Source organism: Nerophis ophidion, linkage group LG08, assembly GCF_033978795.1.
Source record: "Nerophis ophidion isolate RoL-2023_Sa linkage group LG08, RoL_Noph_v1.0, whole genome shotgun sequence".
NCBI classification, from domain to species: Eukaryota; Metazoa; Chordata; class Actinopteri; order Syngnathiformes; family Syngnathidae; genus Nerophis; species Nerophis ophidion.
Window position 1 is genome coordinate 1,805,110 of NC_084618.1, and position 24,911 is coordinate 1,830,020.

Consider the following 24,911-nt stretch of genomic DNA (forward strand, 5'->3'; position numbering starts at 1 on the left):
CATCACCTTTTCTTTTAACAACACTCAATAAACGTTTGGGAACTGAGGAAACTAATTGTTGAAGCTTTGAAAGTGGAATTCTTTCCCGTTCTTGTTTGATGTAGAGCAGGGGTGTCAAACTCAAATCCAGAGTGGGCCAACATTTAAAACCCAACAAAGCAGCGGGCCGAAGTTGAACAAATTATCCTTTTAGTAGGGACCCAAACCAGTTTTGCATTGAATCTTGAACGAGCAAGGCTTATAGTACAAACATTTATAGTGAAATGCAAAATCCAGTTTCAAATAATAATAATAATAAAAAAATATCAATGGCATATCAAATAAACTTTAAATAAAAAATGGAATGCCTCTTTTCGGCGGCGGGGTTGAGGTGGACGGTGTTTGATGATAGCAGGTTGTGTATATTGTAGCGTCCCGGAAGAGTTAGTGCTGCAAGGGGTGGTGGCTATTTTTTCTGTTGTGTTTATGTTGTGTTACAATACGGATGTTCTCCCAAAATGTGTCATTCTTGTTTGGTGTGGGTTCACAGTGTGGCGCATATCTGTAACAGTGCTAAAGTTGTTTATACAGCCACCCTCAGTGTGACCTGTATGGCTGTTGACCAAGTATGCCTTGCATTCACTTGTGTGTGTGTATAAGTTGCATATACTTTGTGACTGGGCCTGCACGCTGTTTGTATGGAAGAACAGCGGACGTGGCGACAGGTTGTAGAGGACGCCCAAGGCAGTGCCTTTAAGGCCCACCCTCAATATTGTTGGCCGGGATGAAATTAGGGAGAGACACTGAACTTTGGGAGTCTCCTGGGAAAATCGGGAGGGTTGGCAAGTAAGAGTATTAGCGGTGAATGCGGTGTTGCAGCAGCGGGCCACCTCTAATGTTCATTTGTTATTGCCTCAAGGGCAAAGTGAAATTACATTTGGCCCGCGGGCCAGAGTTTGACACCCATGATGTAGAGCTTCAGTCCTTCAACAGTCCGGGTCTCCGCTGTCCTATTTTACGCTTCATAATGCATCACACATTTTCCATGGGAGACAGGTCTGGACTGCAGGCGGGCCAGGAAAGTACCCGCACTCTTTTACTACGAAACCACGCTGTTGTAACACGTGCTGAATGTGGCTTGGCCTTATCTTGCTGAAATAAGCAGGGGCGTCCATGAAAAAGACAGCGCTTAAAAGGCAGCATATGTTGTTCCAAAACCTGTATGTACCTTTCAACATTAATGGTGCCTTCACACATGTGTAAGTTACCCATGCCTTGGGCACTAATGCACCCCCATACCATCACACATGTGTAAGTTACCCATGCCTTGGGCACTAATGCACCCCCATACCATCACACATGTGTAAGTTACCCATGTCTTGTTCACTAATACACCCCCATACCATCACACATGTGTAAGTTACCCATGCCTTGGGCACTAATACACCCCCATACCATCACACATGTGTAAGTTACCCATGTCTTGGGCACTAATACACCCCCATACCATCACACATGTGTAAGTTACCCATGCCTTGTTCACTAATACACCCCCATACCATCACACATGTGTAAGTTACCCATGTCTTGGGCACTAATACACCCCCATACCATCACACATGTGTAAGTTACCCATGTCTTGTTCACTAATACACCCCCATACCATCACACATGTGTAAGTTACCCATGTCTTGTTCACTAATACACCCCCATACCATCACACATGTGTAAGTTACCCATGTCTTGTTCACTAATACACCCCCATACCATCACACATGTGTAAGTTACCCATGTCTTGTTCACTAATACACCCCCATACCATCACACATGTGTAAGTTACCCATGTCTTGGGCACTAATGCACCCCCATACCATCACACATGTGTAAGTTACCCATGTCTTGTTCACTAATACACCTCCATACCATCACACATGCTGGCTTTTACACTTTGCGTCCATAACAGTCTGGATGGTTCGCTTCCCCTTTGGTCCGGATGACACCATGTCGAAAATTTCCCAAAAACAATTTGAAATGTGGACTCGTCAGACCACAGAACACTTTTCCACTTTGCATCAGTCCATCTTAGATGATCTCGGGCCCAGAGAAGCTTGCGGCGTTTCCGGATGTTGTTGATAAATAGCTTTCGCTTTGCATAGTAGAGCTTTAACTTGCACTTACAGATGTAGCGACCAACTGTATTTAGTGACGGTGGTTTTCTGAAGTGTTCCTGAGCCCATGTGGTGATATCCTTTAGAGATTGATGTGGGATTTTGATACAGTGCCGTCTGAGGGATGGAAGGTCACGGTCATTCAATGTTGGTTTCCGGCCATGCCGCTTACGTGGAGTGATTTCTCCAGATTCTCTGAACCTTTTGATGATATTATGGAGCGTAGATGTTGAAATCCCTAAATTTCTTGCAATGTCACTTTGAGAAAGGTTGTTCTTAAACTGTTTGACTATTTGCTCACGCAGTTGTGGACAAAGGGGTGTACCTCGCCCCATCCTTTCTTGTGAAAGACTGGGAAGCTGTTTTTATAGCCAATCATGGCACCCACCTGTTCCCAATTAGCCTGCACACCTGTGGGATGTTCCAAATAAGTGTTTGATGAGCATTCCTCAACTTTATCAGTATTTATTGCCACCTTTCCCAACTTCTTTGTCACGTGTTGCTGGCATCAAATTCTAAAGTTAATGATTATTTGCAGAAAATAAATAAAGTTTATGAGTTTGAACATGAAATATGTTGTCTTTGTAGCATATTCAACTGAATATGGCTTGAAAAGGATTTGCAAATCATTGTATTCTGTTTATATTTACATCTAACACCATTTCCCAACTCTTATGGAAACGGGGTTTGTAAATAGTCATGAAATAAAGAAAAGGCACTGGAAAGAGGAGAAGGTGCGTCCAAACTTTTGCTATTGTTTTAAAATGGGTGAGAAGAAGAAGTTGTGGTATCATGATGGTGGTATCATGGTTGTGGTATCATGGTTGTGGTATCATGGTTGTGGTATCATGATGGTGGTATCATGATGGTGGTATCATGATGGTGGTATCATGGTTGTGGTATCATGGTTGTGGTATCATGATGGTGGTATCATGATGGTGGTATCATGTTGTGGTATCATGTTGTGGTATCATGATGGTGGTATCATGATGGTGGTATCATGTTGTGGTATCATGATGGTGGTATCATGGTTGTGGTATCATGATGGTGGTATCATGATGGTGGTATCATGTTGTGGTATCATGATGGTGGTATCATGGTTGTGGTATCATGATGGTGGTATCATGATGGTGGTATCATGTTGTGGTAGCATGGTTGTGGTATCATGATGGTGGTATCATGATGGTGGTATCATGTTGTGGTATCATGGTTTTGGCATCATGATGGTGGTATCATGATGGTGGTATCATGGTTGTGGTATCATGGTTGTGGTATCATGATGGTGGTATCATGATGGTGGTATCATGTTGTGGTATCATGGTTGTGGTATCATGATGGTGGTATCATGATGGTGGTATCATGGTTGTGGTATCATGGTTGTGGTATCATGATGGTGGAATCATGATGGTGGTATCATGGTTGTGGTATCATGGTTGTGGTATCATGATGGTGGTATCATGATGGTGGTATCATGTTGTGGTATCATGGTTGTGGTATCATGATGGTGGTATCATGGTTGTGGTATCATGGTTGTGGTATCATGGTGGTGGTATCATGATGGTGGTATCATGGTTGTGGTAGCATGGTTGTGGTATCATGATGGTGGTATCATGATGGTGGTATCATGGTTGTGGTATCATGATGGTGGAATCATGATGGTGGTATCATGGTTGTGGTATCATGGTTGTGGTATCATGATGGTGGAATCATGATGGTGGTATCATGGTTGTGGTATCATGGTTGTGGTATCATGATGGTGGTATCATGATGGTGGTATCATGTTGTGGTATCATGGTTGTGGTATCATGATGGTGGTATCATGGTTGTGGTATCATGGTTGTGGTATCATGGTGGTGGTATCATGATGGTGGTATCATGGTTGTGGTAGCATGGTTGTGGTATCATGATGGTGGTATCATGATGGTGGTATCATGGTTGTGGTATCATGATGGTGGAATCATGATGGTGGTATCATGGTTGTGGTATCATGGTTGTGGTATCATGATGGTGGAATCATGATGGTGGTATGGTTGTGGTATCATGGTTGTGGTATCATGATGGTGGTATCATGATGGTGGTAGCATGGTTGTGGTATCATGATGGTGGTATCATGATGGTGGTATCATGGTTGTGGTATCATGATGGTGGTATCATGGTTGTGGTATCATGATGGTGGTATCATGATGGTGGTATCATGATGGTGGTATCATGGTTGTGGTATCATGATGGTGGTATCATGATGGTGGTATCATGGTTGTGGTATCATGGTTGTGGTATCATGATGGTGGTATCATGATGGTGGTATCATGGTTGTGGTATCATGGTTGTGATATCATGATGGTGGTATCATGGTTGTGGTATCATGGTTGTGATATCATGATGGTGGTATCATGGTTGTGATATCATGATGGTGGTATCATGGTTGTGGTATCATGGTTGTGATATCATGATGGTGGTATCATGGTTGTGGTATCATGGTTGTGATATCATGATGGTGGTATCATGGTTGTGGTATCATGGTTGTGATATCATGATGATGCTTCCTGACCCGCCCTCGTCCTCGCCTTCCCAGCCCGCTGACTCACCACTTTTGATACTTTTTAGTGTCGACGTGACCGGCGACATGAAGCTTGTTTGTTTTGCACGACGACCAAAAATGTGAGGCAGGGTAAAAAGTCCTGAAAACAAAGTCATGTCAGCGCTTTTTTTGTGGACTTTCTCAGCTAAAAAGTCCAGTTGGATCATGAAGGTGCACACACCACCTGGTTCCTCCTGATGTGATGCACACACCACCTGGTTCCTCCTGATATGATGCACACACCACCTGGTTCCTCCTGATGTGATGCACACACCACCTGGTTCCTCCTGATGTGATGCACACACCACCTGGTTCCTCCTGATGTGATGCACACACCACCTGGTTCCTCCTGATGATGTGATGCACACACCACCTGGTTCCTCCTGATGATGTGATGCACACACCACCTGGTTCCTCCTGATGATGTGATGCACACACCACCTGGTTCCTCCTGATGTGATGCACACACCACCTGGTTCCTCCTGATGATGTGATGCACACACCACCTGGTTCCTCCTGATGTGATGCACACACCACCTGGTTCCTCCTGATGATGTGATGCACACACCACCTGGTTCCTCCTGATGTGATGCACACACCACCTGGTTCCTCCTGATGTGATGCACACACCACCTGGTTCCTCCTGATGTGATGCACACACCACCTGGTTCCTCCTGATGTGATGCACACACCACCTGGTTCCTCCTGATGTGATGCACACACCACCTGGTTCCTCCTCCTGATGTGATGCACACACCACCTGGTTCCTCCTGATGTGATGCACACACCACCTGGTTCCTCCTGATGTGATGCGGGGACATTTTCAGTTCTTATCTCACGTGGTTCCCGACAGGAAGCAAAGAAAAGGTTGGCCTTGGAAAGGAGGACACGGTTACCGTCGGCAACGAGGAGGGAGAGGAAGTCCATTGTTGCAAAGTGGAGACGTGACCTTGGACCTCAAGCAGGTGTGTGTGAGAGTCTGCACCTGGCTGCCCTCTAGTGGGGGGAAATGAAACATCCGTAAATGAAGCAAGCAAGAGGTAGTCGGTAAAAGGGGGGCTGTGACTCCTCCTCCTCCTCTTAGACCTGACGATCGGTAGGTTGTGAGTTCAAACCCTGGCCCAGTTATACCAAAGACTATTAAAATGGGACCTGTTGGGTTGGAATTGGGGGTTAAATCACCAAAAATGAGGGGAGCAGTGAGCAGCAGCGGTGACCACGCCCAGGAATCATTTTGGGTGATTTCAATCAATCAATCAAAGTTTACTTATATAGCCATAAATCTCAAGTGTCTCAAAGGGCTGCACAAGCCACAATGACATCCTCTGCTCGGATCCCACATCAGGGCAAGGAAAAACTCAACCGAATGGGATGACAATGAGAAACCTTGGAGGGGACCGCGACTTTTAAATGAGAATTTCATGGGAAAAGCGGGAATTTTTTTGTAAAATGTTAAGACTTGAATGTTCTGAATGAGTTGAAATGGTAGGTGTGGGAATTTTTCCATCGGTCGAGAATTGTTGAAGAAGTAACATTTTTAACTGAGGAATTTCTGGAAAATCGGGAATTTTTCCAGTTCAAAAAAACAACTTCATTTTTTCTGAGGAATAGTTTTGACGGTGGAACGGTTGAAAAATGTGGAAGGTTTAGAAAAAAGGGTTTATGAAAATGGGAATTTTGGGAATTCCTGGAATTTTTTTGACTTTTGGAAAAATGCTAGTTTGGATTTCCAGGACGGTGGAATGTGTCGAAGGTGGAATGCTTTGAATCGGTTGAAAAATGTGGAAATGGTGGAAGTTTGGGAAAAAAATGGATCATTCATTTTGAAAGGGAAAAATGTCCCGGAAAACCTGCAATTGTGGAAGTTTAAAGAAGGGACAATTCTTTTTGAATGGGGAAAATGTCCCTAAAAACTGGGACTTCTTGGAAATCCTGGATTTTTTTTAATTGTCGAAGGAGAGCACAGAATTTTGAAAAGGTTGAATATTTCGGAGTTGGAACAGTTTGAATCGGATGAAAAATGTGGAAGTTGGGGAACTTTGAAACATGTCCCATTGATTTAAATGGGGATTTCGGGAAAAGCGGGAATTTTTTGTAAAATGTTAAGACTTGAATGTTCTGAATGAGTTGAATTGATTGCTGTTGGAATTTTTCCAATCGGTGAAGAATTGTTGAAGAAGTAACATTTTTAACTGAGGAATTTCTGGAAAACTGGGAATTTTTCCAATCGGTGAAGAATTGTTGAAGTAGTAACATTTTTAACTGAGGAATTTCTGGAAAACTGGGAATTTTTCCAGTTCAAAAAACAACTTAATTTTTTCCGAGAAATAGTTTTGACGGTGGAAAAATGTGGAAGGTTTAGAAAAAAGGGTTTATGAAAATGGGAATTCTGGGAATTTTTTTGGACCTTTGGAAAAATGCTAGTTTGGATTTCCAGGATGGTGGAATGTGTCGAAGGTGGAATGCTTTGAATCGGTTGAAAAATGTGGAAATGGTGGAAGTTTGGGGAAAAAAAATGGATCATTCATTTTGAAAGGGAAAAATGTCCCGGAAAACCTGGAATTTTGGAAGTTTAAAGAAGGAACAATTCTTTTTGAAACTAAAAACTGGGACTTCTTGGAAATTCTGGTTTTTTTTAATTGTCGAAGGAGAGCACAGAATTTTGAATAGGTTGAATATTTTGTAGTTGGGACAGTTTCGGTTGAAAAATGTGGAAGGTGGGGGAACTTTGAAGAATGTCTCAATTATTTAATAGGAATTTCGGGAAAAGCGGGAATTTTAGGGGAAATTGTTAAAAGACTCGAATGTTCTGAATGAGTTGAAATAGTTGGTGTTGGAATTTTTCAAATCGGTGGAGAAATGTTGAAGTAGAAACCTTTTGAACTGAGGAATGGTTTTAGGAAATGTCTGGAAAACCGGGAATTTTTCCAGTTCAAAAAACAACTTCATTTTTTCCGAGAAATAGTTTTGACGGTTGAAAAATGTGGAAGGTTTAGAAAAAAGGCAGAAAAAAGTGTTTATGAAAATGGGAATTCTGGGAATTTTTTTGGACCTTTGGAAAAATGCTAGTTTGGATTTCCAGGACGGTGGAATGTGTCGAAGGTGGAATGCTTTGAATCAATTGAAAAATGTGGAAATGGTGGAAGTTTGGGGAAAAAAATGGATCATTCATTTTGAAAGGGAAAAATGTCCCGGAAAACCTGGAATTGTGGAAGTTTAAAGAAGGAACAATTCTTTTTGAAACTAAAAACTGGGACTTCTTGGAAATTCTGGATTTTTTTTAATTGTCGAAGGAGAGCACAGAATTTTGAATAGGTTGAATATTTCGGAGTTGGAACAGTTTGAATCGGATGAAAAATGTGGAAGTTGGGGAACTTTGAAACATGTCCCATTGATTTAAATGGGGATTTCGGGAAAAGCGGGAATTTTAGGGGAAAATGTTAAAAGACTTGAATGTTCTGAATGAGTTGAAATAGTTGGTGTTGGAATTTTTCAAATCGGTGGAGAAATGTTGAAGTAGAAACCTTTTGAACTGAGGAATGGTTTTAGGAAATGTCTGGAAAACCGGGAATTTTTCCAGTTGGAAAAACCAACTTTGTTTTTTCTCCTGATTAAGAGGAAATAGTTTTGACGGTTGAAGTGGGTTGAAAAATGTGCAAGGATTAGTAGACAGAAATAAGGGTTTAGAAAAATGGGAATTCCTGGAATATTTTTTTATTTTGGGAAAAAGTATCCTTTTGAATTTCCAGCCTGGTGGAGGTTTGGAAAAAAAATAGATCATTCATTTTGAAAGGGAAAAATGTCCCAGAAAACCTGGAATTGCGGAAGTTTAAAGAATGGACAATTAATTTTGAATGGGGAAAATGTCCCTAAAAACTGGGACTTCTGGGAAATCCTGGATTTTTTTTAATTGTTGAAGGAGAGCACACAATTTTGAAAAGGTGGAATATTTCGGAGTTGGAACAGTTTGAATCGGATGGAAAATGTGGAAGTTGGGGAACTTTGAAGAATGTCCCTCAAGGATTTCAATGGGAATTTCGTGAAAAGCGGGAATTTTGGGGGAAAATGTTAAAAGACTTGAATGTTCTGAACGAGTTGAAATGGTTTGTGGTGGAATTGTTCAAATCGGTCGAGAAATGTTGAAGTGGAAACATTTTTAACTGAGAAATGGTATTACGGAATTTCTGGAAAACTGGGAATTTTTCCAGTTTGAAAAACTTAGTTTTTTCTCCTGATTAAGAGGAATAGTTTTGACGGTTGAAGTGGGTTGAAAAATGTGCAAGATTTAGTCAACAGTAAAAATGTTTCAGAAAAATTGTGGGAATTCCTGGAATGTTTTTGAACTTGGAAAAATGATAGTTTGGATTTCCAGCACGGTGGAATATGTTGAAGGTGGAATATGTGTTTCCTTCGGTTGAAAAAAGTGTAAATAGCCAAAGTTTGGAAAAAAACGGATCATTCATTTTGAAAGGGAAAAATGTCCCGGAAAAGTGGAAGTTTAAAGAATGGACAAATAATTTTGAAAGGGGGAAATATCCCTAAAAACTAGGAGTTCTTGGAAATCTAGATATTTTTACAAAATTGTTGAAGGAGAGCACACAATTTTGAACAGTTTGACTATTTTGGATTTGGGAACAGTTTGAATCAGGTGAAAAATGTGGAAGTTTGAAAAAATTGATAATTCATTTTAAATGGGGAAAAATGTCCCGGAAAACCTGGAATTCTTGCAAATGTGGAAATTTTTTGGGAATTTGTCAAGGGAAAGCCTGTGATTCCTGAACAGTTTGAAGTTGGAACGGTTTGAATCAGATGAAAAATGTGGAGGTAGAGAGCGACAACATCTGTAGAAGAAGTGGAATAAATAAGATTAAATTTGGTGTAAAAAAAGAAAAAATGTGTGAATGTTTTGGAGCATTCACACAATAACAGTTTAAGTATAAAAAAGTCTGCATGGCAGCTTTGTGAAATTAGTCAACATTACAACTTTTTCTTCTTACATTTCACCTGTTTGCTAACAACAAGCACTTTACATTGAGTAAAACAACAACAAAGTGCTACAGTGTATTAAAAAAAATGAATAAAAATATAATAAAAATAAAAACTACAACTAGCACGCATATATCTTAAAAAAAAGGTTTTTTCAAAGAGAAGGTATTAATCCTTTTTTTTTCAAGTATCCACAGTCTGTGGTACCCTCAGGTGGGCAGGGAGAGTGTTCCACAGGCGGGGAGCGGTTGAGCAGAAATCTCTTTTGTTTCTGTAGTTTGTTTATTGTGAGCAAACTGTGGTTCTGAATTTCCCCCGGGGATCATTCAAGTAGTTTCTATTCTATTTTTAAATTGTACTTGGGGCATCTCTGATTCATCACTTTCCCCCTTTTCTGGATGTGCAGGTGAGAACCTCAGGTGCTGGAAACAAGAAGGAGGTGGATGCTTGCCGCACTTAACTTGAGTCCTCCCAGGAAGTGACACAAACAAAAATGGGTCTCGGACCGGCGAACGACGTCTATTTATTGCCGAGGATCAGCGGGACCCTAAAAAGTCTTTAAACATTTCAGGTGACTCTTTTGTGAAGTGCACCTTTTGTCTCCAACTAACCAGAGAGGCGCAGGAGCCGCGTCACACCACAGGTACACGTCGTCTTCTGCACTCCAGCGTACCTTTTTTTAAAAGACAAACTGACGACAGGCAAACAATTCACACGTTCACAATCTTTACTGGCGGGGTTGTAAGGGGCTCAGCTTCTGGAGCGGGTGGACAGTGTTGTGGCGAGACATGCCCCCCATTGGGATTGATGTGTATGGATGAGAGGAAGGTGGATGTTCAATCCCACATGTCAGTACAACTATTTGGCCAAATTAGGACTTCTTTTAATGGATTAGTCATTTAGAAGGTTTCATCTCTGGTTGTTAGGAGCTTGAAGAGTGAACATTTACATTTAAATAAAGAACAGCCTAATATTTGGACACAAGACTATTTTGAAATGCACATTTATTTGTGTGAAACCTGAAAAGTCAAGTAAAGTGTCATATTTGGAAGGAATATACAGCATGTGCTCACAATAAATGATGATTCATTTGCATAAATGCATGCTTAATGAGATACTTTTTGGGGATTCATCTTGAGTTAACTCGTTATTTTGGACGGCCCTCATTTTTCTTTTAGTAGAAACAACAGCAGGGGTCAGCAACCTTTTTGAAAGCAAGAGCTACTTCTTGGGCACTGATTCATGCCAAGGGCTACCAGTTTGATACACACTTCAATAAATTGCCAGAAATAGCCAATTTGCTCAATTTACTTTTAACTCTGTTATTATTAATAATTAATGATATTTATCTCTTATCATCTTAATGATTTCTCACAATAAATATATATAGAAACAGATAAATATATTTTAAAAAAAAAGGGTATTTCTGTCGGTCTTTCCATCGTATGTTTTTTTTCCTTCTACCTACATTTTTTTGTAGAGAATAAATGATGAAAAAACACTTAATTGAACGGTTTAAAAGAGAAAACAGGAAAAAAATGAAAAGTAAATTTTAAAACATAGTTCATCTTCAATTTCAACTTTTTAAAGGGGAACATTATCACAATTTCAAAAGGGTTAAAAACAATAAAAATCAGTTCCCAGTGGCTTGTTGTATTTTTTGAAGTTTTTTTCCAAATTTTACCGGTCTCGTAATATCCCTAAATAAAGCTTTAAAGTGCCTTATTTTCGCTCTCTGCGAAGACACTGGCCATTTCCCTGTGACGTCACACAGTGCTGCCAATGTAAACAAACAATGGGAATACCACAGCAAGATATAGCGACATTAGCTCGGATTCAAACTCAGCGACTTAAACGATTCAACAGATTACACATGTATTGAAACAGATGGTTAGAGTATGAAAGTATTGAAAAAGAAACTGAAGCTATTGACGCTATTCATAGCCATAGCATGGCCGAATAGCTGCGTTAGCATCGCCGGTAAAATGTGCGGACCAAACGATCAGGACTTTCGCATCTTTTGACACTGGAGCAACTTAAATCCATCGATTGGTAAGTGTTTGTTTCGCATTAAATGTGGGTGGAAGGAAACGTAATATAGTTGCAAATGCATCTGCAGGTTATCCATACATCTCTGTGCCATGTCTGCTTTAGCACCGCCGGTAAATAGCATGTTAGCATCGATTAGCGTAGCATGTTAGCGTCAATTAGCTGGCAGTCACGCCGCGACCAAATATGTCTGATTAGCACATAAGTCAACATCAACAAAACTCACCTTTGTGATTTCGTTGACTATGGTTGCAAATGCATCTGCAGGTTATCCATACATCTCTGTGCCATGTCTGCTTTAGCACCGCCGGTAAAATGTGGAGACACTCTGGCACATTCAATGGGGGTCTGGCGGCAGACACTTTGGCATCTTGGGGCCAGTGGTGCAACTTGAATCCCTCCCTGTTAGTGTTGTTACACCCTCCGACAACACACCCACCAGGCATGATGTCTCCAAGGTTCCAAAAAATAGTTGAAAAAACGGAAAATAACAGAGCTGAGACCCGGTGTTTGTAATGTGTTGAAAATGAAAATGGTGGGTGTGTTACCTCGGCGACGTCACATTCTGACGTCATCGCCTCCAGCGCGATAAACAGAAAGGCGTTTAATTCGCCAAAATTCACCCATTTAGAGTTTGGAATTTTAATCTTTTTGAAAAATTTGAAAATGAATTTATGGAACATCCATCCATCCATCCATTTTCTACCGCTTATTCCCTTTCGGGGTCGCGGGGGGCACTGGTGCCTATCTCAGCTACAATCATTAGTCATTTTTCCTGATTAAGATTAATTTTAGAATTTTGATGACATGTTTTAAATAGGTTAAAATCCAATCTGCACTTTGTTAGAATATATAACAAATTGCACCAAGCTATATTTCTAACAAAGACAAATCATTATTTCTTCTAGATTTTCCAGAACAAAAATTTTAAAAGAAATTCAAAAGACTTTGAAATAAGATTTAAATTTGATTCTACAGATTTTCTAGATTTGCCAGAATATTTTTTTGGAATTTTAATCATAATAAGTTTGAAGAAATATTTCACAAATATTCTTCGTTGAAAAACAGAAGCTAAAATGAAGAATTCAATTAAAATGTATTTATTATTCTTTACAATAAAAAAAACAACATTTACTTTAACATTGATTTAAATTGTCAGGAAAGAAGAGGAAGGAATTTAAAAGGTAAAAAGGTATATGTGTTTAAAAATCCTAAAATCATTTTTAAGGTTGTATTTTTTCTCTAAAATTGTCTTTCTGAAAGTTATAAAAAGCAAACTAAAAAAAATAAATGAATTTATTTAAACAAGTGAAGACCAAGTCTTTAAAATATTTTCTTGGATTTTCAAATTCTATTTGAGTTTTGTCTATCTTAGAATTAAAAATGTGGAGCAAAGTGAGACCAGCTTGCTAGTAAATAAATACAATTTAAAAAATAGAGGCAGCTCACTGGTAAGTGCTGCTATTTGAGCTATTTTTAGAACAGGCCAGCGGGCGACTCATCTGGTCCTTACGGGCGACCTGGTCTTGGCGCCCCCTGCTGTTCATGTTTCACTCTACAACCAAATTAGGGTTGTCTCGATACCGATATTTTGGTGCCTGTACCAAAATATACTTTGATACATTTCTAAATAAAGGGCAGCACAAAAAACGGATTTATTTTAACAAAAAATCTTAGTGTACATTAAACATATGTTTATTATTACAGTTAAGTCCTTAAATAAAAGAGTGAACATACTAGACAACTTTTAGTAGCAAGTAAGCAAACAAAGGCTGCTAATTAGTCTGCTGAAGTATGCAGTGACATATTGTCACATTTATACACATTATGAGGGACAAACTGTAAAAATGGATTATTTATCCACTTGTTCATTTACTGTTAATATCTGCTTAAACATGTTCCATCTACACTTCTGTTAAAATGTAATAATCACTTATTCTTCTGTTGTTTGGATACTTTACATTAGTTTTGGATGATACCACAAACTGGGGTGTCGATCCGATACCAAGTAGTTACAGGATCATACTTTGGTGGTAATTTAAGTCCTCATGTGTCCGGCGACGTATTTCCTGAGTTTATAAAGATATGATTTTTTTAAAAACGAAAAGATTTTGTGATGCCAAAAAATATTGATGTATCGACTGGATACGTGCCTCTACTTGGTATCATTACAGTGGATGTCAGGTGTAGGCGTTTGTTTACATTGTGACGCCGGTGAGGTACGGTGTGTAGTGAAGCATGTTTAGCTATTCCTCGTCCTGCAGTGATAACGATACTTGTAAGAAAATCACTTTATTTGTCACCATGGAGGCGAGGATTAGTGATTTAAAAGTAGCTAAAACACTGCCAGTTAGCATTAGCCGCTAACTAGTTAACTATGTTTTAAAGCACCTCTTCCCGAGGGTGTTTCAGTGTTATATCTTCACCTTTATCTGTAGTTTTTAAGCCAAAATGCGTCCGTTCTCCCTTTTCTGTCCACACACTGTGTCTGCTTGTAAGTACTCTGTGTGTGTGCACTACTGAACATGCTCGTCTGCTCGTAAAACCAACAATGTGATGGCGCGTCGTAAAAAAAATATAGCGAGTACCGTTTTTGATTCATCAGTACCGTGATACTATACTAGTACCGGTACAACCCTAAACCAAATAATAGGAAAGTGCTCCCAGCATGCCTTGAAATAAACCCCAGGTTAGATGGTGTAAATTAGTAGTGTGAAACATGTTAAATTAGTAGTGTGAAACATAGTTAAATTAGTAGTTTGACACATGTTAAATTAGTAGTGTGAAACATGTCAAATTAGTCGTGTGAAACAAATTAAATTAGTCGTGTGAAACACGTTAAATTAGTCGTGTGAAACATGTCAAATTAGTAGTGTAAACATGTCAAATTAGTAGTGTGAAACATGTTAAATTAATAGTGTGAGACATGTTAAATTAGTAGTGTGAAACATGTTAAATTAGTAGTGTGAGACATGTTAAATTAGTAGTGTGAAACATGTTAAATTAGTAGTGTGAAACATGTTAAATTAGTAGTGTGAGACATGTTAAATTAGTAGTGTGAGACATGTTAAATTAGTAGTGTGAAACATGTTAAATTAGTAGTGTGAGACATGTTAAATTAGTAGTGTGAGACATGTTAAATTAGTAGTGTGAGACATGTTAAATTAGTAGTGTGAGACATGTTAAATTAGTAGTGTGAAACATGTTAAATTAGTAGTGTGAGACATGTTAAATTAGTAGTGTGAGACATGTTAAATTAGTAGTGTGAAACATGTTAAATTAGTAGTGTGAGACATGTTAAATTAGTAGTGTGAAACAAGTTAAAGTAGTAGTGTGAAACATGTTAAATTAGTAGTGTGAGACATGTTAAATTAGTAGTGTGTGAAACTTGTCAAATTAGTAGTGTGAAACATGTTGAATTAGTAGTGTGAAACATGTTAAATTAGTAGTGTGAGACATGTTAAATTAGTAGTGTGACATGTTAAATTAGTAGTGTGAATCATGTTAAATTAGTAGTGTGAAACATGTCAAATTAGTAGTGTGAGACATGTCAAATTAGCAGTGTGAAACATGTTAAATTAGTAGAGTGAAACATGTTAAATTAGCAGTGTGAAACATGTTAAATTAGTAGTGTGAAACATGTTAAATTAGTAGTGTGAGACAAGTTAAATTAGTAGTGTGAGACATGTTAAATTAGTAGTGTGAGACATGTTAAATTAGTAGTGTGAGACATGTTAAATTAGTAGTGTGAAACAAGTTAAAGTAGTAGTGTGAAACATGTTAAATTAGTAGTGTGAGACATGTTAAATTAGTAGTGTGTGAAACTTGTCAAATTAGTAGTGTGAAACATGTTGAATTAGTAGTGTGAAACATGTTAAATTAGTAGTGTGAGACATGTTAAATTAGTAGTGTGACATGTTAAATTAGTAGTGTGAATCCTGTTAAATTAGTAGTGTGAAACATGTCAAATTAGTAGTGTGAAACATGTCAAATTAGTAGTGTGAAACATGTCAAATTAGCAGTGTGAAACATGTCAAATTAGCAGTGTGAAACATGTTAAATTAGTAGAGTGAAACATGTTAAATTAGCAGTGTGAAACATGTTAAATTAGTAGTGTGAAACAAGTTAAATTAGTAGTGTGAAACAAGTTAAATTAGTAGTGTGAAAGAAGTTAAATTAGTAGTGTGAGACATGTTAAATTAGTAGTTTGACACATGTTAAATTAGTAGTGTGAAACAAAATAAATTAGTAGTGTGAAACATGTCAAATTAGTAGTGTGAAACATGTCAAATTAGCAGTGTGAAACATGTTAAATTAGTAGAGTGAAACATGTTAAATTAGCAGTGTGAAACATGTTAAATTAGTAGAGTGAAACATGTTAAATTAGTAGTGTGAAACAAGTTAAATTAGTAGTGTGAAAGAAGTTAAATTAGTAGTTTGACACATGTTAAATTAGTAGTGTGAAACATGTCAAATTAGTAGGGTGAAACATGTCAAATTAGTTGTGGGAAACAAATTACATTAGTCGTGTGAAACAAGTTAAATTAGTAGTGTGAAACAAGTTAAATTAGTGTGAAACATTAAAATAGTGTGGAACAAATTAAATTAGTAGTGTGTGACATGTTAAATTTGTACTGTGAGACATGTTAAATTAGTAGTGTGAAACATGTTAAATTAGTTGTGTGAAACATGTTAAATTAGTAGTGTGAGACATGTTAAATTAGTAGTGTGAGACATGTTAAATTAGTAGTGTGAAACATGTTAAATTAGTAGTGTGGAACAAATTAAATGAGTAGTGTGGAACAAATTAAATTGGAAGTGAAACATGTCAAATTAGTAATGTGAAACAAATTAAATTGGTAGTGTGAAACATGTCAAATTAGCAGTGTGTAACATGTTAAATTAGTAGTGTGAAACAAGTTAAATTAGTAGTGTGAAACAAGTTAAATTAGTAGTGTGAGACATGTAAAATTAGTAGTGTGAAACAAATTAAAATAGTAGTGTGAAACATGTCAAATTAGCAGTGTGTAACATGTTAAATTAGTAGAGTGAAACAAGTTAAATTAGTAGTGTGAAACAAGTTAAATTAGTAGTGTGAAACAAGTTAAATTAGTAGTGTGAAACAAGTTAAATTAGTAGTGTGAAACAAGTTAAATTAGTAGTGTGAAACAAGTTAAATTAGTAGTGTGAGACATGTTAAATTAGTAGTGCGAAACAAGTTAAATTAGTAGTGTGAAACAAGTTAAATTAGTAGTGTGAAACAAGTTAAATTAGTAGTGTGAAACAAGTTAAATTAGTAGTGTGAAACAAGTTAAATTAGTAGTGTGAGACATGTTAAATTAGTAGTGTGAAACATGTTAAATTAGTAGTGTGGAACAAATTAAATGAGTAGTGTGGAACAAATTAAATTGGAAGTGAAACATGTCAAATTAGTAATGTGAAACAAATTAAATTGGTAGTGTGAAACATGTCAAATTAGCAGTGTGTAACATGTTAAATTAGTAGTGTGAAACAAGTTAAATTAGTAGTGTGAAACAAGTTAAATTAGTAGTGTGAGACATGTAAAATTAGTAGTGTGAAACAAATTAAAATAGTAGTGTGAAACATGTCAAATTAGCAGTGTGTAACATGTTAAATTAGTAGAGTGAAACATGTTAAATTAGTAGTGTGAAACAAGTTAAATTAGTAGTGTGAAACAAGTTAAATTAGTAGTGTGAAACAAGTTAAATTAGTAGTGTGAAACAAGTTAAATTAGTAGTGTGAGACATGTTAAATTAGTAGTGCGAAACAAGTTAAATTAGTAGTGTGAAACAAGTTAAATTAGTAGTGTGAAACAAGTTAAATTAGTAGTGTGAAACAAGTTAAATTAGTAGTGTGAGACATGTTAAATCAGTAGTGTGAAACATGTTAAATTAGTAGTGTGAAACATGTTAAATCAGTAGTGTGAAAGAAGTGAAATTAGTAGTGTGAAAGAAGTGAAATTAGTAGTGTGAAACATGTTAAAAGACAACCTACAGCGTTATTAGTGTAGTCAAGGTCAAGTTAGTGGCCAGAAGTAAAGTACGCCACTGGTGTCAAATAAGACGAGGGCCAAGGGAAGATGTTTGACTGCTTGTAAACGTTTAATGAGATGAACAAGAAAACAATAAATAAGGACAAATAATAAATATCAAGGCTTTAGCATCATTTCCACCAATGTGTGCTTAGAATGCAAGAAGAAGAAGTGGAGAATGAAGGCTTGGCCAAAGTCTGAAATGAAAGGAGATAGTTCCAGTTGATGAAATTGTACTTAGTGAGGCGTCAGCTTCTCGCCTGGAGAAGAGCAACAAACCCTCAGTCTCAACGAGACCAAACATGTGAAATATTGTGGAAGTGGAAGATAATCATTCTGCAGCCGGGAAATAAAAAGTGCTGCCGTCAGGTAAAGGTGTAAAGGTGCAAGAGATTGTGGTTTGTTAAACCTCCACTTCAGGTCCGCAGTCAGAGCGCTTACACCCCCTTGGTGGCGGACGACACCTTCTTCTTGCGGGCGGCCAACATCTCGTAGAAGGGGTCCTTGCTTATGGCGGCTCTGCGGGAGAAGACGGGTTTTTTTTTATTTACACTTCAAATGTGAGGATTTGAATTAGTCTTTTGTGGTCCAGGTCACATGAACTGGACCATGTATGATTTGTATCTTTATGACCTATGTAAAATATATGAAATGTAACCTATAATCCCCTCAGCAGAATAGAAAATGTGAACAATTCTAAAACCACATTCAAGAATAACTTATTTCAGTTCAGGAATATGTGAGACGTGTACTGAGAAAAACAATTGTTTGCAGGTTTAGAGCTGTGCTCTAAAGGGTGAGCAGAGCTAAGGTGGTGAGTACGAGCACCGTGCATCTTTTACGGACCACATTGGTCGGATTACAGTCCCTTTGAAGAAAATACCAAAAACTAACAAACTGTCCAGGTGACCTTTCCCATTTTATCCACAATTTCTTCATTTTTACTTTCTCTCCTCACTCCATGCATAAAATCAACTGCAAGATGGCACAACCAAACTTGATTGTTGATACTGTTACCTCCCACTGATCAGTGATCACTTCCTGTGTTGCTAGGTTACCATGCAACCAACCTTATTTAGCAACTTCCAATAGAAGTGAAGTGAATTATATTTATATAGCGCTTTTCTCTAGTGACTCAAAGCGCTTGACATAGTGAAAGCCAATATCTAAGTTACATTTAAAGCAGTGTGGGTGGCACTGGGAGCAGGTGGGTAAAGTGTCTTGTCCAAGGACACAACGGCAGTGACTAGGATGGCTGAAGTGGGAATCGAACCTGCAACCACTAAGTTGCTGGCACGGCCACTCTACCAACTGAGCTATACCGCTATAGAAAGGAAAAACATTTTTCGAACGTTTTATCAAACACATTTTTTATTGACATCAATTAAGTGCCAATTGAGATATATATTAGAGATGATAATATCGGACCAACGATTATTATCGACTGATAAATGCTTTAAAAAGTAATATCGGAAATTATCGGTTTCAAAAAGTAAAATGTATTACTTTTGTACACGGACGTAGTGAGAAGTACAGAACACCAATAAACCTTAAAGGCACTGCCTTTGCGTGCCGGCCCAGTCATATATTATCTACGGCTTTTCACACACACAAATGAATGCAAGGCATACTTGGTCAACAGCCATACAGGTCACACCGAGGGTGGCCGTATAAACAACTTTAACACTGTTACAAATATGCGCCACACTGTGAACCCACACCAAACAAGAATGACAAACACGTTTCGGGAGAACATCCGCACCGTAACACAACAGAACAAACACCCAGAATCCCTTCCAGCACTAACTCTTCCGGGATGCTACAATATAACCCCCCACCTCAACCTCCTCATGCTCTCTCAGGAGACCATGTCCCAAATTCCAAGCTGCTGTTTAAAATTAAAAAAATGCACTTTGTGACTTCAATAATAATTATGGCAGTGCCATGTTAACAATAAACAAGATCTGATAGCTCCTTTTATTACCTAGTCTGTGTTAAATGTGTTTTATGTTGCACGATTGCACCAAGAAAAATTCCTAGTTTGTGAACTATGGCAATAAAAACTATTCTGATTCTGATGTTGGCATTTTTTTTTCATAACTTGAGTTGATTTATTTTGTAAAACCTTGTTACATTGTTTAATGCAGGGGTCAGCAACCTTTTTGAAACTAAGAGCTACTTCTTGGCTACTGATTCATGCCAAGGGCTACCAGTTTGATACACACTTAAATAAATTGCCAGAAATAGCCAATTTGCTCAATTTACCTTTAATAAATAAATCTCGATATATCTATATATAAATGGGTATTTCTGTCTGTCATTCCGTCGTACATTTTTTTTCCTTTTATGGAAGGTTTTTTGTAGAGAATAAATGATGAAAAAAAAAATTAGTGAAGACCAAGTCTTTAAAATATTTTCTTGGATTTTCAAATTCTATTTGAGTTTTGTCTCTCTTAGAATTAAAAATGTCCAGCAAAGCGAGACCAGCTTGCCAGTAAAAAAAAAAAAAAAAAAAAACAGAGGCAGCTCACTGGTAAGTGCTGCTATTTGAGCTATTTTTAGAACAGGCCAGCGGGCGACTCATCTGGTCCTTACGGGCGACCTGGTGTTGGCGCCCCCTGCTGTTCATGTTTCACTCTACAGCCAAATTAGGGTTGTCTCGATACTGATATTTTGGTGCCTGTACCAAAATATATTTTGATACATTTCTAAATAAAGGGCAGCACAAAAAACGGATTTATTTTAACAAAAAATCTTAGTGTACATTAAACATATGTTTATTATTACAGTTAAGTCCTTAAATAAAATAGTGAACATACTAGACAACTTTTAGTAGCAAGTAAGCAAACAAAGGCTGCTAATTAGTCTGCTGAAGTATGCAGTGACATATTGTCACATTTATACACATTATGAGGGACAAGCTGTAAAAATGGATTATTTATCCACTTGTTCATTTACTGTTAATATCTGCTTAAACATGTTCCATCTACACTTCTGTTAAAATGTAATCTCGATATATCTATATATATGATTGTGATGTTGGCATTTTTTTTTTCATAACTTGAGTTGATTTATTTTGTAAAACCTTGTTACATTGTTTAATGCAGGGGTCAGCAACCTTTTTGAAACTAAGAGCTACTTCTTGGGTACTGATTCATGCCAAGGGTTACCAGTTTGATACACACTTCAATAAATTGCCAGAAATAGCCAATTTGCTCAATTTACCTTTAATAAATAAATCTCGATATATCTATATATAAATGGGTATTTCTGTCTGTCATTCCGTCGTACATTTTTTTTCCTTTTATGGAAGGTTTTTTGTAGAGAATAAATGATGAAAAAAAAAATTAATTGAACGGTTTAATAGAGGAGGAAACATGAAAAAAATGAAAATTAAACTTTGAAACAATTTATCTTTAATTTCGACGTTTTAAAATTCAAAATTCAACCGAAAAAAAGAAGAGAAAAACTAGCTAATTTGAAACTTTTTGAAAAAATTAAAACAATAATTTATGGAACATCTTTAGTCATTTTTCCTGATTAAGATTAATTTTAGAATTTTGATGACATGTTTTAAATAGGTTAAAATCCAATCTGCACTTTGTTAGAATATATAACAAATTGCACCAAGCTACATTTCTAACAAAGACAAATCATTATTTCTTCTGGATTTTCCAGAACAATTTTTTAAAAAGAAATTCAAAAGACTTTGAAATAAAATTTAAATTTGATTCTACAGATTTTCTAGATATGCGAGAATAATGTTTTTGAATTTTAATCATAAGTTTGAAGAAATATTTCACAAATATTCTTCGTCGAAAAAACAAAAGCTAAAATGGAGAATTAAATTAAAATTTATTTATTATTCTTAACAATAAAAAATAAAAAAAATTACTTGAACATTGATTTAAATTGTCAGGAAAGAAGAGGAAGGAATTTAAAAGGTAAAAAGGTATATGTGTTTAAAAATCCTGAAATCATTTTTAAGGTTGTAATTTTTTCTCTAAAATTGTCTTTCTGAAAGTTATAAGAAGCAAAGTAAAAAAAAAGAAGAATTTATTTAAACAAGTGAAGACCAAGTCTTTAAAATATTTTCTTGGATTTTCAAATTCTATTTGAGTTTTGTCTCTCTTAGAATTAAAAATATCCAGCAAAGCAAGACCAGCTTGCTAGTAAATAAATAAATTTAAAAAACTAGAGGCAGCTCACTGGTAAGTGCTGCTATTTGAGTTATTTTTAGAACAGGCCAGCGGGCGACTCATCTGGTCCTTACGGGCACCGTCTTGGTGACCCCTGGTTAAATGCATCCAGTGGGGCATCACAACAAAATCAGGCATAATGTGTTAATTGCATGACTGTTTATATCGGTATCGGTTGATATCGGAATCTGTAATTAAGAGTTGGACAATATCGGGATATCAGCAAAAAAGCTATTATCGGACATCTTAAATCTATATTGCTGTCCTTTTATCGGCCAGCCCTCCTTTAGTGCCAAATTAGTCCTCCTGGTCACATTCATGACATACTTCCTGTGGGCGTTCCCTTTAGATTGCAGTTTGCAACTCTAAACGCCTTCACAAGTATCACAATACATCTGTTGGAAATGTTCATTTGTTTTAAAAGACACGGTGGAAAACCTCAGTGTCGAGATTCACCGGTCACTACAATAGGTACACCTGCCCACTCAGATCGGAAAAAGAAAAAGCTGCCTTAACTAGAATTGATCACGGCATCTGTGTTATTGTGCCTGGTCTATAATTGATGAAAACAATACCTCACCCTACCTGCTGCCTCAAACTAAGAACAAAAGGGCCTTCTTTTTCCTTTGGGAGTTTAGCGGCTTATTCAATTTGGTAAACAGAGTGCATCTGCCTCACAATATGAAGGTCTTGAGTAGTCCTGAGTTCAATCCCGGGCTCGGGGTCTTTCTGTGTGGAGTTTGCATGTTCTCCCTGTGACTTTGTGGGTTCTTTCCCACCTCCAAAGACATGCACCTGAGAGGATAGGTTGATTGGCAACACTAAATTGGCCCTAGTGTGTGAATGTTGTCTGTCTGTGTTGGCCCTGTGATAAGGTGACAACTTGTCCAGGGTGTACACCGCCTTTCGCCCCCCCCCCCGCGACCCCAAAAGGGACAAGCGGTAGAAAATAGATGGATGTAATTTAAAGAAGAAAGTTTTTTACAGACATCAGAGTAGGTGGGAATAACACGTGCTGTCACATCCTTAAAGCAGCTCTGGCTAAATGTCCAAATAAGTACAGTACAGGCCAAAAGTTTGGACACACCTTCTCCTCATTCAATGCATTTTCTTTATTTTCATGACTATTTACATTGTAGATTGTCACTGAAGGCATCAAAACTACAAATGAACACGTGGTAAGTACCGTATTTTTCGGAGTATAAGTCGCACCGGCCGAAAATGCATAATAAAGAAGGAAAAAAACATATATAAGTCGCATTTTTTAGGTGAATTTATTTGATAAAATCCAAGAATAGACATTTGAAAGGCAATTTAAAATAAATAAAGAATAGTGAAGAACAGGCTGAATAAGTGTAGGTTATATGAGGCATAAATAAGCAACTGCTATGTTAAGCTAACATATTATGGTAAGAGTCATTCAAATAACTATAACATATAGAACATGCTATACTTTTACCAAACTATCTCTCACTCCTAATCCATAAATGCAATCAAATCTTATACGTCTAGTCTCTTACGTGAATGAGATAAATATTATTATTTGATATTTTACGGTAATGTGTTAATAATTTCACACATAAGTCGCACCCCCGGCCAAACTATGAAAAACACTGTGACTTATAGTCCGAAAAATACAGTAGATGTTTTATATTCTAGTTTTTTCAAAATAGTTAAGTTAAAGTTAAAGTAGCAATGATTGTCACACACACACACACACTAGATGTGACGAAATGTGTCCTCTGCATTTGACCCATCACCCTTGTTAACCCCCTGGAAGGTGGGGAGAGCAGTGGGCAACAGAGGTGACCACGCCCGGGAATCATTTTTGGTGATTTAACCCCCAATTCCAACCCTTACTACTGAGTGCCAAGCAGGGAGGTAATGGCTCCCATTTTTATAGTCTTTGGTATGACTCGGCCGGGGTTTGAACTCACAACCACTAGGTCCCTTTGCTCTGATTACTGCTTTGCACACTCTTGGCATTCTCTCCATGACCTTTAAGAGGAAGTGACCTGAAACAGTTTTCACTTCACAGGTGTGTTTGAAGCTCATTGAGATAATGCCATGAGTGTGCGAAAAAGTAATCAGAGCAAAGGGTGGCTATTTTCAGTTACAGGCCTACTGAAATGAGATGTTCTTATTCAAACGGGGATAGCAGCTCCATTCTATGTGTCATACTTCATCATTTCCCCATATTGCGGTATTTTTGCTGAAAGGATTTAGTAGAGAACATCCACGATAAAGTTTGCAACTTTTGGTCGCTAATAAAAAAGCCTTGCCTGTACCGGAAGTAGCAGACGATGTGTGCGTGATGTCACGGGTTGTGGAGCTCCTCACATCTGAACATTGTTTACAATCATGGCCACCAGCAGCGAGAGCGATTCGCACCAAGAAAGCGACAATTTCCCCATTAATTTGAGCAAGGATGAAAAATTAGTGGATGAGGAAAGTGAGAGTGAAGGACTAGAAGAAAAAAAAAGACGGGGCAGTGGGAGCGATTCAGATGTTATTAGACACATTTACTAGGATAATTCTGGAAAATCCCTTATCTGCTTATTGTGTTACTAGTGGTTTAGTGAGATTATATGGTCGTACCTGAAAGTCGGAGGGGTGTGACCACGGATGTGGTGACCGCCAGTGTCTGAGGGAAGCTGCCTCTTTGACAGGTGCACGATGAACGACGCAAGCTCCACCCATGTCTACGGTAAGAGCCGACTTATTACCACAATTTTCTCACTGAAACCTGCCGGTTGACATGTGGTCGGGAACCATGTTCGCTTGACCGCTCTGTTCCATAGTAAAGCTTCACCTTCGGGAATATAAACAAGGAAACACCGGCTGTGTTTGTGTTGCTAAAGGCAGCCGCAATACACCGCTTCCCACCTACATCTTTCTTC

The 24,911-nt window shown here is 37.7% G+C and overlaps 2 protein-coding genes across 5 annotated transcripts in view; one reads left to right on the top strand and one right to left on the bottom strand.

Moving 5' to 3' along the window:
* The window catches only part of LOC133557183 (CDP-diacylglycerol--glycerol-3-phosphate 3-phosphatidyltransferase, mitochondrial), a 60,320-nt gene extending 49,510 nt beyond the window's left edge, over positions 1-10,810 (top strand). The window contains exons 11-12 of one of the 2 annotated variants that reach the window (XR_009807718.1): positions 5,579-5,690; positions 10,118-10,810. The gene's annotated coding sequence lies outside the window, so the exon portion shown is untranslated. The remainder of the gene's footprint in view (positions 1-5,578; positions 5,691-10,117) is intronic. The other variant, XM_061907450.1, reaches the window with a different exon arrangement.
* Positions 10,811-17,859: 7,049 nt separating this feature from the next.
* The window catches only part of cyth1b (cytohesin 1b), a 56,012-nt gene continuing 48,960 nt past the window's right edge, over positions 17,860-24,911 (bottom strand). For all 3 annotated transcript variants that reach the window (XM_061907451.1, XM_061907452.1, XM_061907453.1), the window contains exon 12: positions 17,860-18,331. In XM_061907451.1, the coding sequence (XP_061763435.1) occupies positions 18,250-18,331 (82 nt within the window). In that variant the 3' untranslated portion in view covers positions 17,860-18,249. The remainder of the gene's footprint in view (positions 18,332-24,911) is intronic.